The 13,339-nt window shown below is 41.3% G+C and overlaps 1 protein-coding gene across 1 annotated transcript in view; it reads left to right on the top strand.

The window, feature by feature from the left end:
* Gpc6 (glypican 6) overlaps positions 1-9,714 on the top strand; it is a 1,034,707-nt gene extending 1,024,993 nt beyond the window's left edge. The window contains exons 8-9 of the mRNA XM_059273217.1: positions 1,638-1,813; positions 7,838-9,714. Of these exons, the coding sequence (XP_059129200.1) occupies positions 1,638-1,813; positions 7,838-8,040 (379 nt within the window). The 3' untranslated portion in view covers positions 8,041-9,714. The remainder of the gene's footprint in view (positions 1-1,637; positions 1,814-7,837) is intronic.
* The last annotated feature ends 3,625 nt before the right edge of the window (positions 9,715-13,339 follow it).

The raw sequence follows: 13,339 nt of genomic DNA, 5'->3' as shown, positions 1-13,339 counted from the left end.
ACTGTTGGTGGAGCTTGCACGGCTTGGTGGCCGCAGAGCTGAGGCTGAGCATCAGCCAGCTCAGTCCCTCAGCCTGGAGAGGGGGTTTGTACCCAGAATGCCCAGCCAAACTGATCAGCCCCATAAAATGGTGGGTAGATTCCTGGTAGCTGGAACTGTTTTAGGAGAAAATGAGGGTCCTATTTAGACATATTTCAGATTTAAATAATTATGAACCAGAAAAAACAATAACAAAAATGAACAAACAAACAAAACCCTCCAGAGCACTGTGCTGGGGAGAAGGTCCCTTGCTTTTTCCTCTGCTCACATAACGCAATCAATACACATCTCTGTGACAACAGTATGGGGAGTTCTTGCTACCAGCAAGTCAGCAATCAGGTCTGCAGCAGACAGTATTTGGGTGCTCTCTAAATCAGTTCAGTCCCCCAAGACTGCACACACACACACACCATACCACACACTCACACATTCACACTCACACCATCATATACACACTTCAGATGCGAGTTGCAGACCCCAGGTTGTTATCTGTGTGGGGCACCTGACTATAAATTAGAGTACCCCCATCCCCTTCCTGAGTCCAATTAATTTGCTTCAATGTCTCATAGAACCCATTTTAGCCATTTACTAGACTTTACATCTGCTTGTCCTCACTGGGCCTTGGCTTTCTAGTTCATACGATGGGGAAAAGGCACATCTCTCTGTTCCTGGGCTGCAGGGCTGGAATTCTGCAGCATAGTTCCTGATGGGGTGAGCTTTGGACATCAACCACTGTCCTCTAAAGTGTTTACACAGAGGACAGACAGGGGAGAGTGAAGGATAGAAAGATTAACCAGACAGCACATGTAGGGACCCTAGAGAAGAGGGGCGTGGCCAAAGACGTTTGTTTGAGCCAGTGTTATGATCTGGTCTCCAAGGAGAAATGCAGGAAGGGAAGAAAGGAGCTTGGGAGGGGTTTCCTGACATCAGGAGTGGGAGACTGTACAGCTGATAGGGCACGAGTGTAAGGACTCCCAGCGTCTCCGAACATGCTCACGGGCATTTTATCCCCTTTGTATAAAAACGCCTGGATGACATTAGACAGGATGTTGAAAGACTGACAATTTTGACAGACAAATAAATATGAAGCTAGAAACATTAAGTCTTATTAGATATTAACCTCTTTTGCTGAATGTTGACACACCTATCAAATTAGACCCAAGATGATATTACAAAATTAAAAGTCTAGGATAGAGCTTTAGCTCATTGGTAGAGCCCTTGCCTAGTATGTACAAGACCCTGGTTTAATTCCCAGCACTGCCAAAAATATAAAATAAAAAACCCCACTAGACATGTCATAGGCATAAGCGATCACTGGCTCCTCCTAAAACATCCCAAAGATTTTTTTCAAGGCCCCAGAAGAATCTTTGTACTGAATCCTCCTCCACTGAGGAAGAGTGCCCTCGCTAAGGACCTGCTCATGTGCCATTCCTAACCCAGTTCTGAGTACCAAAACTGACAAAGCCAGGGAGGCTCCCAGGGTCTTCTCTACAGTTTTCACCAGGTGACTTGGCTACCTGTCTGAGATAGCAGGGCAATGTTTGGTTCTGAGGTCACTGCGACGCCACCTGACCCATGTCTTCCTCTCCACCTTGCAGATACTTGCCTGAGATCATGAACGACGGGCTGACCAACCAAATCAACAATCCTGAGGTGGAGGTGGACATCACGCGGCCCGACACTTTCATCAGACAGCAGATCATGGCTCTCCGGGTGATGACCAACAAGCTGAAGAACGCCTACAACGGCAATGACGTCAACTTCCAAGACACAAGTAAGGAAATCGGCGTGAAGACCAGTGAGCCCGGAAGTGGGAAGTGCTTGTGTGAGATCTTTAGTTACATCTCTCTGGCCTTAATCATGAAGCTTTTCCAGTCTCAGCCACAAACCTTACATGCTAACTAAAATCATAATTCCTCTTAATGAACGGCTGTGTGCACTTGTATGTGTGAGTGTGTTGAGTGTATGTGTGTGCATACCTGTTTACACACATGTGTAGACCAGAGGTCGGCCTTGAATGTCATCCTCTCTCAGGTGTTATTAACCGTATTTTTAGAGACAGGGTCTTTCACTGAGACCTGGAGCTCACCAGTTCAGTTAGGCTGGCTGGGCTGTGAACCACAGGGATCCTCCTGTCTATGCCTCTCCAGTGCTGGAAGTTCAAGTACACACCACCACGCTTGGCTGTTTCTGTAAGTCCTGGGGATCAAACTCAGATCCTTAATCCTGCACAGCAAGTAGTTTACTCGCCAGGCTCTCATCCCAGCTTCAGGGGAATTAGTTAGCCATATGAAAGCAAAAACATAATTTCATCTGCCAGTTGATCCATTTATAATAGAGTGATGTTTTTAACCCTGTCTTTTCTATAACAACATTTATATCTACTCCAAACTCCTGCCTATCTCCCCCATTACCACCTAAAAAATCTTCCACAGATTTCTTGACAAGCTGGGCTTGAATCCCCATCTTGTTTCTCATAAACAATATCATGAACGTTCCTTGAATTTGTGATGGCTCAAAGGTCACACACATGCAATAGAAACTGTACTTAAAAGGTTGAATTTGGATCTTTTCTTAGGTTATCATTATGTGGTATGATGCTCTCTCATGATTCTGGACAGAGGTTTTAAATCCACAAACCCCAATGAGTCCCAAGAACACAAGGGTAAACAATGACATTCTGTGGGGTGCTATGTTGGGCTAGAATGCTATGTGTGCTGTATATTTTCTATTCATTTGAAATTGTAGTCTTTGAAAATTAATGAATTTATTGGGATATGACTTCACTTCACTGTAAGTAGAGAAGAATCTATACTTCTGGAGACTCAGATCGCTCTATTACAAAGGAATTATTAAATGCTTAGGATACTAAAAGTGTGAGAAAAAATAATGGCAAAAGGTTCCAGCTAGAAAACTATTGGAGGCTCCTCTGAGGTGACTTATTAAAGAGCTAAGACAGTGTCTTGAGGGTGGTAAGTAGGTTCAATGCGTTATTTTTCCCCTACTTAGTTGTACACAGACACAAACCATAAACATTTATATCTGAAATATTAGAGAAACAGTAAACCACTGAAGCAATATTACACATGACTGTTTCAGTGGGGATCATAAAAGCATCTGAAGTGATTTCATGGGCTCTCATAAGTGAACACTGAAATGAAGCTAAGAATGTTTGGATTTTGTCTAAGTGGCTTCAAGACGCATAGTTACAGAGGCAAAGGCTTTGTGGGATTTCTTCTCGGGTATGTTGGTTTTCTCTTAAGTGTGTAACCTAAGAGAATTCACAGGGAAAAAAATTCTTGAACATCAGTTGTAAAGCTGCCAATGACCCTCAAGTTGCTCACTGAAGCTGAAGATGCATGTGTATTTGGTTAATGAGTTAGAAGGCACAAGTTACAGATGGAAAACATCAAGTCATCTCAGCTCTGCCACCATCTTACTGAGCTGCTCCTGCAGAACGTTTTTAGTGCTTTCTTCCATTTTAAAGAACTCAAGGATTCGTTTTTTCCATACAGGGTAATTACCACCACAATGGACTTCATTGCTATCATATTTCTCAGAGTCATCCCATTATCTCTTTTTGCTTTGGCTAGACCTCTCTCTTCCTCCTCAGAAGAGAACGCTACGCCAGCTTTTAGCCTTCACTGCCGCCTTATCACTTAGCCTCATGTTCCCCATTCTATCCACGCTCTCTCTCCATGTAGTAATGTGCTGTTTTACTTGGAGAGTAACTATTTAGATGAGTAATGAAGTTATGTAAGAACTATCCAATGTTGGTGTAAGACCAATCTTAAAAGGTCTTATTAGTAAAAAACCTGGAGCCAGATATGGGGTGAGAACTGAAAGATCAAGGGTGTGTGCCACCATTGCCTGACCTCTGTGTCTAATCCAGGGGCTGGCTCTGTCTCTGATCCCCAGATAAGTTTATTAGGGTGCACAATATATTGGAGTACACAATATATCACCATATGTTGGCTTCACTGCAGTTCTTCCTTTTCTAGCCTAAAAAGGTGTCATTCTGTAAAACTCAAGGAATGTAAGGAGACAGTGAATTTTCTCAATTTCTTCTCCAAAGAAAACAGAAATGAAGGACGGTGAAGATCATCCCTTGGCTCTGATGCAAGCACTGAATGCAGCTGTTCTAAGACAGTGCCTGGCCTGTGAACCTTATCACATCCATAGCCATCACCACCCTTATTGCTTGTAGCCTTTTTTAAGTGGCCCATTCTATCACCATAACACCTACATTTGTGATTCCCTTTAAAAAAGATGGGGGCCATTGTTTTTCACAGCTAGAACCTCTTGTCATTATTTGCTTCTCACAATTTTAATATTCTAAGTCACTTTAATAATATCTTTGTAAAGGTTATATTACCTCTTGCTCATGATACTGGTGTTCAGAACAATTCCCTTTGCAATTCTGATATCTCTCAATTTAATTAATAGGCATTTTTCTCCTTGTAAAGGCCAATAATGATAAGGCAGAGGAATGATAAGAACCAAGTATAATGTATTCAAATGATCTTATCTGGTATTTAGATGTCCCATTTGTGGGGGAACAGTGCTGAATGTCTCTTCTTCACTCAGGGGAACAATGTAAGAGTCCCTACACTGACTTGGCTTGACTTAAGTTGTATCTGAATCCAAAATAGTGCCCATGTCTCAGGAACAGTGCGGCCCAATAGCAGGGCAGGAGTTCAGGAATGTTAGCTGAACTCACTGAGCAAATGAACATAACAGCAAACCTCATTACAAAGATTACTATTGCCTGTGTCTTTCCAGAAACATTGTCTTGTTTGTCCCCATAACAGTTCTGGGAAGTAGACGTTATTATTTTTATTTTTACAGGTGAGGAAAAAGATGTTTGTTGAAGCTGTCCACTCTTGTCCGTCTGAATTCATAATGGTAGCTTAAGTGTTAGGCCACGTTTCCTGGGGGAAAAAAATCTTTTCCATCTGGCATCATTGGCAGCAGTGAGTTTGCCTCTACCTTTTGCCACACACAGCCTGTATTAACCGCATGTGTTCAGATATAGAAACTGATAGAAGTTGATTTAATTGCTCAAGGCATATCGACTTATTCAACAAGGATTTAGTGAGCATCTGCTGCACATCAGAGATCAATGGCCACATGGAAATGAATGGTCTATGCAAAGACTGTACCCTCAAAAAGTTTATATTCTAGTAGAGTATGGACAGTGAACAAGCAAACAAGGAAGTAAATAGTACAAGTGCAGATATTAGGGAGAACTCTCAGGTAGCAGGCACAGTGGGAGCTGGCATGGTGGAGGGGTTGTCTTAAACCACCTGCAGATACCCAAATCCAGAGCTGCTCAAATCCTTGATGTAAATGATTTGCATACGACCTAGACACATTCCCTGATATGCTTAAAATAATCTGTGGATTATTGATAATACCTAAAACAATATGTCCTATGTAAATAATTGTTATGTTGTATTTTTCATGGAATAATGGCAAGAAAAAATGCAAACATGTTTGACATAGATACAGTCATGGTAGAACCACATGGTACACAGTGCTGGAGAGACTGGGAGCCATGACATAGCAGGAAGCCTTAGCAGGGTCTGTTCAGACATCATACCATTCACATGGGTTTAACTTGGTATTTGGCAAATTCACATTGCTTCTTGGAACTTTCTGGAATTATTTTTACTTCATAGTTGGTTGAATATGTCATCAAACATGAAGGAACCAAACAATGAAACATGATAATTGAGCAAACCCAGAGCCGTGGTGGACAGCAGGAGAAGATGCCACCCTCAGACTGCATAAGGTGTGGACACTGACTCAAGCAGGACCGGCAAACTTGTTCTGTAAAGGGACAGATAGTATGCTAGGCTTCAGAGCGGTGCAGTCTCAGTAACAGCTGCTCTGCTATGCCCTGGGGACAGGAATGAGCTGCAAGCCATTGGGGGTGAGCAGCTGTACCTGTGTGACAATCAAACCGTCAGCTTGAACTTCACATGTAGAATTCTTACAGTCTCATGATAGGATGCCCAACTGATTATTCCAAACACTAAAAAAATAGGGAAAATGTCTTTACATTTGGGGACACAGGGAAATAAGCAACAGGCTGTAGCTTACCGACTCGTTGAAAAGGAGTCCATCTTTGCCGTTGGACAAGAACACGGGTTGGGTGGGGGAGAAGGTAGTACAATAACAATGTCTCCTCCGTTCTGCAGCTTTCTGCTGCTGTTTCTGCAGTCCCTGCCTGCACTGCTCTCTCTTATTTTCTCTTTTACCTTAAATGGCCTTTTCAACATCTTTTGGAGAGGGTTAGGGTGAAATACACCTTTAACCCCAGCACTTGGGGGGGCAGAGATAGGAGGAGGAGCATGACTTTCTGGTCAGCTTGGGCTCTAAAACCAAAGAAAAACAAAAATTATCTTTAAAAAGCATGATACCTGTTTAGAGCAGCAGTGCTGAAGTACAAAACAAAGAACAGATACACAGATGACAGATACACAGATGATAGATACACAGATGGTAGAGACATAGATGATAGATAGATACATAGATGACAGATAGATACATAGAGGACAGATACATAGATGATAGATACATAGATGACAGATAGATACATAGATGATAGATACATAGATGACATATAGATACATAGATGATAGATACATAGATGATAGATACATAGATACATAGATGATAGATACACAGATGATAGATACACAGATGATAGATACATAGATGACATATAGATACATAGATGACAGATACATAGATGATAGATACATAGATGACAGATAGATACATAGATGATAGATACATAGATGACAGATAGATACATAGATAATAGATACATAGATGATAGATACATAGATACATAGATGATAGATACATAGATGATAGATAGATAGATACATAGATACATAGATGATAGATACACAGATGATAGATACACAGATGATAGATATACATAGATGACAGATAGATACATAGATGATACATAGATGACAGATAGATACATAGATGACAGATACATAGATGACAGATAGATACATAGATGACAGATACACAGATGATAGATACACAGATGACAGATACACAGATGATAGATACATAGATGACAGATACATAGATGACAGATACATAGATGATAGATAGATAGATGATTGATTATAGATAGATATAGATATATGATTGATAGGTAATAGATAGATGATTAATAGATAATAGACGATTTATAGATAGGTAGAAGATAGATAGATAGGGAGAAGATAGATGACAGATGGATAGATAGGAAGAATATAGATAGATGATAGTAGATAGATATATCCATATAGATGTATATATTTAATTGCATGTGTGTGTGCATGAGTTCATTGGCTCCATATATGGTGGAGCTGGAAGAGGCCAGAAGAGGATGTGAGATCTCCAGGAACAGTTACAGGTGGTTGTAAGCTGCCTGATGCTGATCCTGGTCCTCTGGAAAAGCAATACTGCTCTGAGCCTTTATGCCATGTCTCCAGCTCCAGGAACATAATTTCTTAGTCATTTAAATACTGGTCAGAAAAAGTATCTAATATCGGTATTAGATATTGAGGCCACCCATTACAAGTCTGCTCTGGGTGGGTACCAGTGAATACTGTGTTTCAACCCTGTTTCTGGCCCGTGGTTAACCTACCCATGAACAACAAGTCTAGGGGCCGACGAGCATCCCTTTGGTGGATGTTCCTCCCACACCTGGCCGCCAACTGTGGCGCTGTTTGTCTCTATTCCCAGCTAAGTGCTCTAACTTTCCTTATCAATCTTCCCCCACCAGGTGATGAATCCAGTGGCTCAGGCAGCGGCAGCGGGTGCATGGATGACGTGTGTCCCACGGAGTTTGAGTTTGTCACCACCGAGGCCCCTGCAGTGGACCCAGACCGGAGAGAAGAGGAATCTTCGGCAGCGCAGGGTAGCTACTCCCTGCTCTCCTGGCCTCTGGTCTGCATGGTCCTGACCCTGCAGAGACTCCACAGATAATCGCGGGCTTTGGTCAAATGAAACTGCAGTTTAGCTCTTCAGTGGCCAACTCCCTTCTTTTCTTACACTCTTGGACAACGGACCATGCCACAAAAACTCGCCGTTTTCTATGACAAGAGGGCAGTCTTGCAACCTGCCTCCCTTTTTGTTTTCCCAAAGAGTACCAGGTGCCAGAGGATCTGCTTCTGCCCTTCAGCTATCTGTGCGGACCTTGTTTATTCCAGAGAGAATTCTTACTCAAATCTTTCGTACCAAGAGATTTTTTCTTACCGTCATTTGCTTTTATGCTGCAAAATTAAAGGAATTTCACATTGTAAGGGTTTTTTTTTCTAACACCCCACTTAGAATAATATAAGATAGAAAGAAAATAATTTTCCGTTTCAAATCAGGCAAAACCCCAAGACAACTGCCTTTTCAACAAGGAAGCGAATAAAGGAGAGAAAAATAGAGGAACTCTCATGCTATCAGGTTTGGCGATGACAGCCTGGAGCGAGCTTTTCTGTGACAAGCCAAGTTTACAAAATGCTTCTGAGGAGAAGCGTAACATTTTTTAATGTGGTGGAAATACGCTGTTGTCTTGGAGGTATTGTCTTGCACTCAGCCCAAACCGATTTGGAGGTACTGATAGTAAATTTAGGATTCTGTCTTTATACAGCGGTAATCTTACTGCGACTTGACACCTCTCTTTCACCCGCCTGATGGCGCTCACTGATGGCAGCATTTTCTGTCTCCTCACACCTGTCCATTGTAGCCAGTTGGCACCGATTGTCTTCAGTTCTTCATGGATGCCCCTGTCAAGTCTCCTTCCTCCTAGGTCTTGACTAAGAATCATCTTCATTGGTACAGTCTCTACATTGGCCACCAGTCTGACATGAATTAGACATCTCAGCTCCTCGGCTCCTGACTGTCCCCCAAATAAGAGTTCTCTTACTGACAATGACAATTAGCTCCACACATGAGCTTTTGTTACAGACTCTTTGATTTGTGTCAATTGGTTTCTGCATCACGAGGGCATTCTCTTACAAAATAACTCACAGCAACAACAAAAAACTCAAGATAAAAATAGAGAGAAAAAAACACTATATATATAGTATTGACATGGAGATTTCTTTCACTTTTTTAGTCTTAGTATGATCATCTATTTTTATATCAATATATATATATAAATCACAGATTTTAACTTCTTAATTCCAAGCTCAGGGTTGACACTCCTTTGTAACAAAACTGTTTTGTCAACCAGCTCTTCTTGTTTTGTGCTGCTCAGAGAAAGGATTCCTCAGTGATCTGTGAGCACCAAGAATCAAGAAAGAGAACTTTTTATGTATCTAACTGTCCATCTATTCCAAGTTTGCCAGGGCACACCCTTTTCACACAAGTGTGTTTTGTCCCTGGTGCTCCAAACTGTCCTGAGCTCATGGGACAAGCCCTGGTGTGCAAGATGTTACTGGCAATGGAATGTGTGTGTGTAAAGAATGTTATTCACGAAACACCATTGCTCTCATGTACAACACCTTTGGCCTAGGACTCCTGATGGGTACTATAGTAGATGACCTAAACTCAGCTACAGCCTAACCTCCCCACAAAGCCAGGCCCAATGCTTCCCCCGTCAGAGAGAAAAAAACAAAACAAAACAAAACCGGGGTTATAAGAAGACAGTTGGCTAGCCATGTGGTTTTGGTTTTTTGGATTATTCATTTTGCTTTATTTCGGATTTTGGTTTTGGTTTTTATGATGCATCTGGAATAGGGAGAAGAAGTATTTCAAGACACCACCGCATACCAATCACATTTTAACTGACTCATCGACAGTATTGACACATAAATGGTTCTATCTTTATTCTCATCAAAATTAAAATTAGTTATCGATTTCATCATCATCTCTAAGTAGAACACATGTAGTAGTATTAAGTGTATTTGAGCACTTTTGAAAACAAAACATATTTACAAGCATCTGTTGCTACTTTATGCCTAAAAAATATGAAGTATAGGATTCTGAGAGACTGCGGCATCTTTCATTTACGTTTGTGTGAAGTTAACACTTAATCAAATCCAGAATCGCATCATTTTGGAAAGCCGTCCAGCTCACCGCCCCCTTCAGCTTCTCATCACCGCTTGCACATAACACATCTCTGGGAAGGACCAGTCATTTACGTTACTCAGCTCAATGTATGTTCAGAAATCAGTACTGTTTTTCTCCAATAATTATGGTGCAGTACAAATTAAATCAACTTTGATTCTCCAGGATATTTGAGTAATAATTTTTTATGGCTTTAAGCTCCAACTCTCTTTTAAAAATATTTCTGAATTATCTTCTGTATCACAAGTCAAAGATTCTTATTTTTTACAGTGCTTTTGCCTCCAAATGTTTTTTTTTTTTTGCATGCATATGACAACACATTACATTAGTGAATGTGAAGCCATGTTCTGTGCACATTAATCACACAGATAATATAAAAATGCCTGTTTCCTTTGTTTCGACACCTGTACTCTCAAAGGTATTCCTATTGACAAGAAGTAGTGATGCATATGAGTCAGGCCAGAGTTGAAATGAGGATCGGCCGACACAGCCACATCATTAGTCACCTTGCATGGACACGGTCAAAATGTTATTCACTTGAACTTCCCAGTGATTGTCACCACCCATCTTACGGTTTTGTTCTTTCTGTTCCCTAAGCCTTTTCACTGAGTTCCCCTTTTTCAGTAATGTGGAATCCTCCTCCCAAATAAATTCTCATTTCAGCAATGATAGGGGATGTGTTCACATTCCATTGTCATTCATGGCCGGCCCTCATTTGTGATGATGTCCCCTAAATTCTGTGATCACATCACAACTTGTGTTATGAGTAGAGAGGAATGGGACCCGAAAATTGGACACTAGAAATTGGTGGGTGGTGCTCATAACTGCAAACACTTAGCTTATTGAAGTGCCTCTATTTACATGTTCTTTAGTTATAGTATGTATTTTTCTAACAGAAGTACATGTCTGCGATTGGTGTTTATTACACTTTGTATATGTTACAACAAAGGCTAAATGGAGACTAATGTCTTCAGCAGAGAAGAGTGAACTGTAAGTTGATGAATACGAGCCCGATGGTTGGGGACCGACAGCCCCCAGACAGCCTTCTGTCACTGCAGCCACCACAGACTAGCACTGGAAGCCTGACTCCCTTACCGTGATTGGCCCGAGGAGGAAGGTGACAGGAATCACCTGCTTCTGTCTACACTGAAAAACACTATTCATTGATGAGCAGCAGTCTTTTTTAAAGGAACATTCTCTAAATCAAACACATTGGAAATACTATTGGATGCAGAACCATGAAACTTGAGTTCCACTCCCTGCTACAGACATTAGCCTTCTTTAATTCTTCTCGCCATTACATACATATTTTGGCTACGGACTAAGCACCAACTTAAGTCCTCAAGGAGGAATAAAACTTGGTAAAATCCTGGCTTGCAAGTCTTTCCTCACCCCTTTCTGCAAGGCTAGTTATCAGGTAGTTTGACTTGGGGTTTCAAGTGGTAACAAACGCAGGATTTGACTGCTCCAAACGCTTGCAGATACTCAAGCTCATGTTCTCTGACTTACAGTCACTTACATATTCAAATTAAAACAATAGTGTAGCCTTGCAACCAGAAGAGGAAAGCAGTCCATAACTTAAATCTGCAATGTGTTCCTCCTTGGTAGAGATATTAGCCAGTGCTTAGTTCTAGGCCAACTTATACAAACCGAGTACTGATTTGTACGCATTCTGGAGACTTGCTATGTCATAATTTGATACAGCCCAGATTCAGCTTAGCATGGGAATGCTTGAGACTTCCCTGAGAGTGGAGTGGGTACTGGAATCTTTGGCATTGCCTTGTAATGAAGGACTTTATGAGCAACACCTGAAGAAGGCACCGCAGTGCAGTCTCTGTGTGCACATACAGAACACACATGCAGGAGAAATGTGTGCACCAATCAAACCTAAAATTTTATGTGACTGTCAAATGACTATTATTTGGGTTAAGATTTTTCATTTCTGATTTGGATAGAAAATTGCTATTAATCTTGTATTAAAATAGTTTTTAAAAATCTACCTGTGCCCTCTCTGTGCCTTTTCAATGATTGTCATAGTCTGTGTTTTATATTTTAAAATGTTTTTGTTCACATCATTTTAGAAGCATCAATACTAAAAATCAGTAGTCAACCAAGTACACACAGTACTGGAAATTGTGAACCTCTGTGCGTGTAGGACATTTGGTTTCTTAATGTGTGAGGAAACATTCAAACCCTCTTCTTCTGTTTCTTCTTTAAAAAACACGTGTGGATGCCGGGCGGTGGTGGCGCACGCCTTTAATCCCAGCACTTGGGAGGCAGAGTCAAGCAGATCTCTGTGAGTTCGAGGCCAGCGTGGGCTACCAAGTGAGTTCCAGGAAAGGTGCAAAGCTACACAGAGAAACCCTGTCTTGAAAAACCAAAAAAAAAAAAAAACAAAACAAAACAAAACCAAAAAAACAAAAAACAACACGTGTGGCATCATAGAGCTAACTAATGTCAATACCATACAGACCAGGTCAGAAAAAACTAAGATCACCTGTCAAAGGACTAACTCCTCTGAATGGGGCAAACTGCATTGACTTTATATTTCTGAGATGCTTCCATGCCCTCATTCATAATGAATACTTTAGCCCTCTAGAGACTCACTTAACAAACCCGTATGAACCTCACTGAAGCACCTGCTGTGGGGGCTGTGTCACCGGTGTCCAGACACCATCAGGTAGAGGTGCTCAGTCCTCAATACAGTTAACCATTACCTTAATAGAAATACATCATCAGTTTCATGAATACCCTTACATGTAGGAATCTATATAAAATATAGTTATCAAGAATGTGGCATTTAGCTGTAAGGAATACCACAGTTTAATTCTATTATCACCATTATGGTTTTCTGTAGCACGAACCTCTAAAGGGTCTTATTAATAAAAACAAACCCGGAGCCAGGTATTGGAAGATCAGAGAAGCAGAACAAGCCACAGCCACCTCACCTTGCCAATTTCTCAGCTGATCCTGTTTCCTCAGACTGGAGGCCTCTGAGTCCTTATCCAAATGGATCTCAGCTGAACTGCTTCTCGAAAGCCTGAAGCTTAACCAGCCTAGTTCCTGATCCTCACGCCTTAGAACCTTTCTTCTTTCTGCTCTCACTTCCTGGGATTAAAGCCTCACTTCTTGGGATTAAAGGCGTGAGTCACCATGCCTGGCTGTTTCCAGTGTGGTTTTAAACTCACAGAGATCCGGATGGATCTCTGCCTCCCAAGTGATA

This window comes from Peromyscus eremicus, chromosome 9 (genome assembly GCF_949786415.1).
Source record: "Peromyscus eremicus chromosome 9, PerEre_H2_v1, whole genome shotgun sequence".
NCBI classification, from domain to species: domain Eukaryota; kingdom Metazoa; phylum Chordata; class Mammalia; order Rodentia; family Cricetidae; genus Peromyscus; species Peromyscus eremicus.
This window is presented reverse-complemented; position numbering and strand designations above follow the sequence as displayed.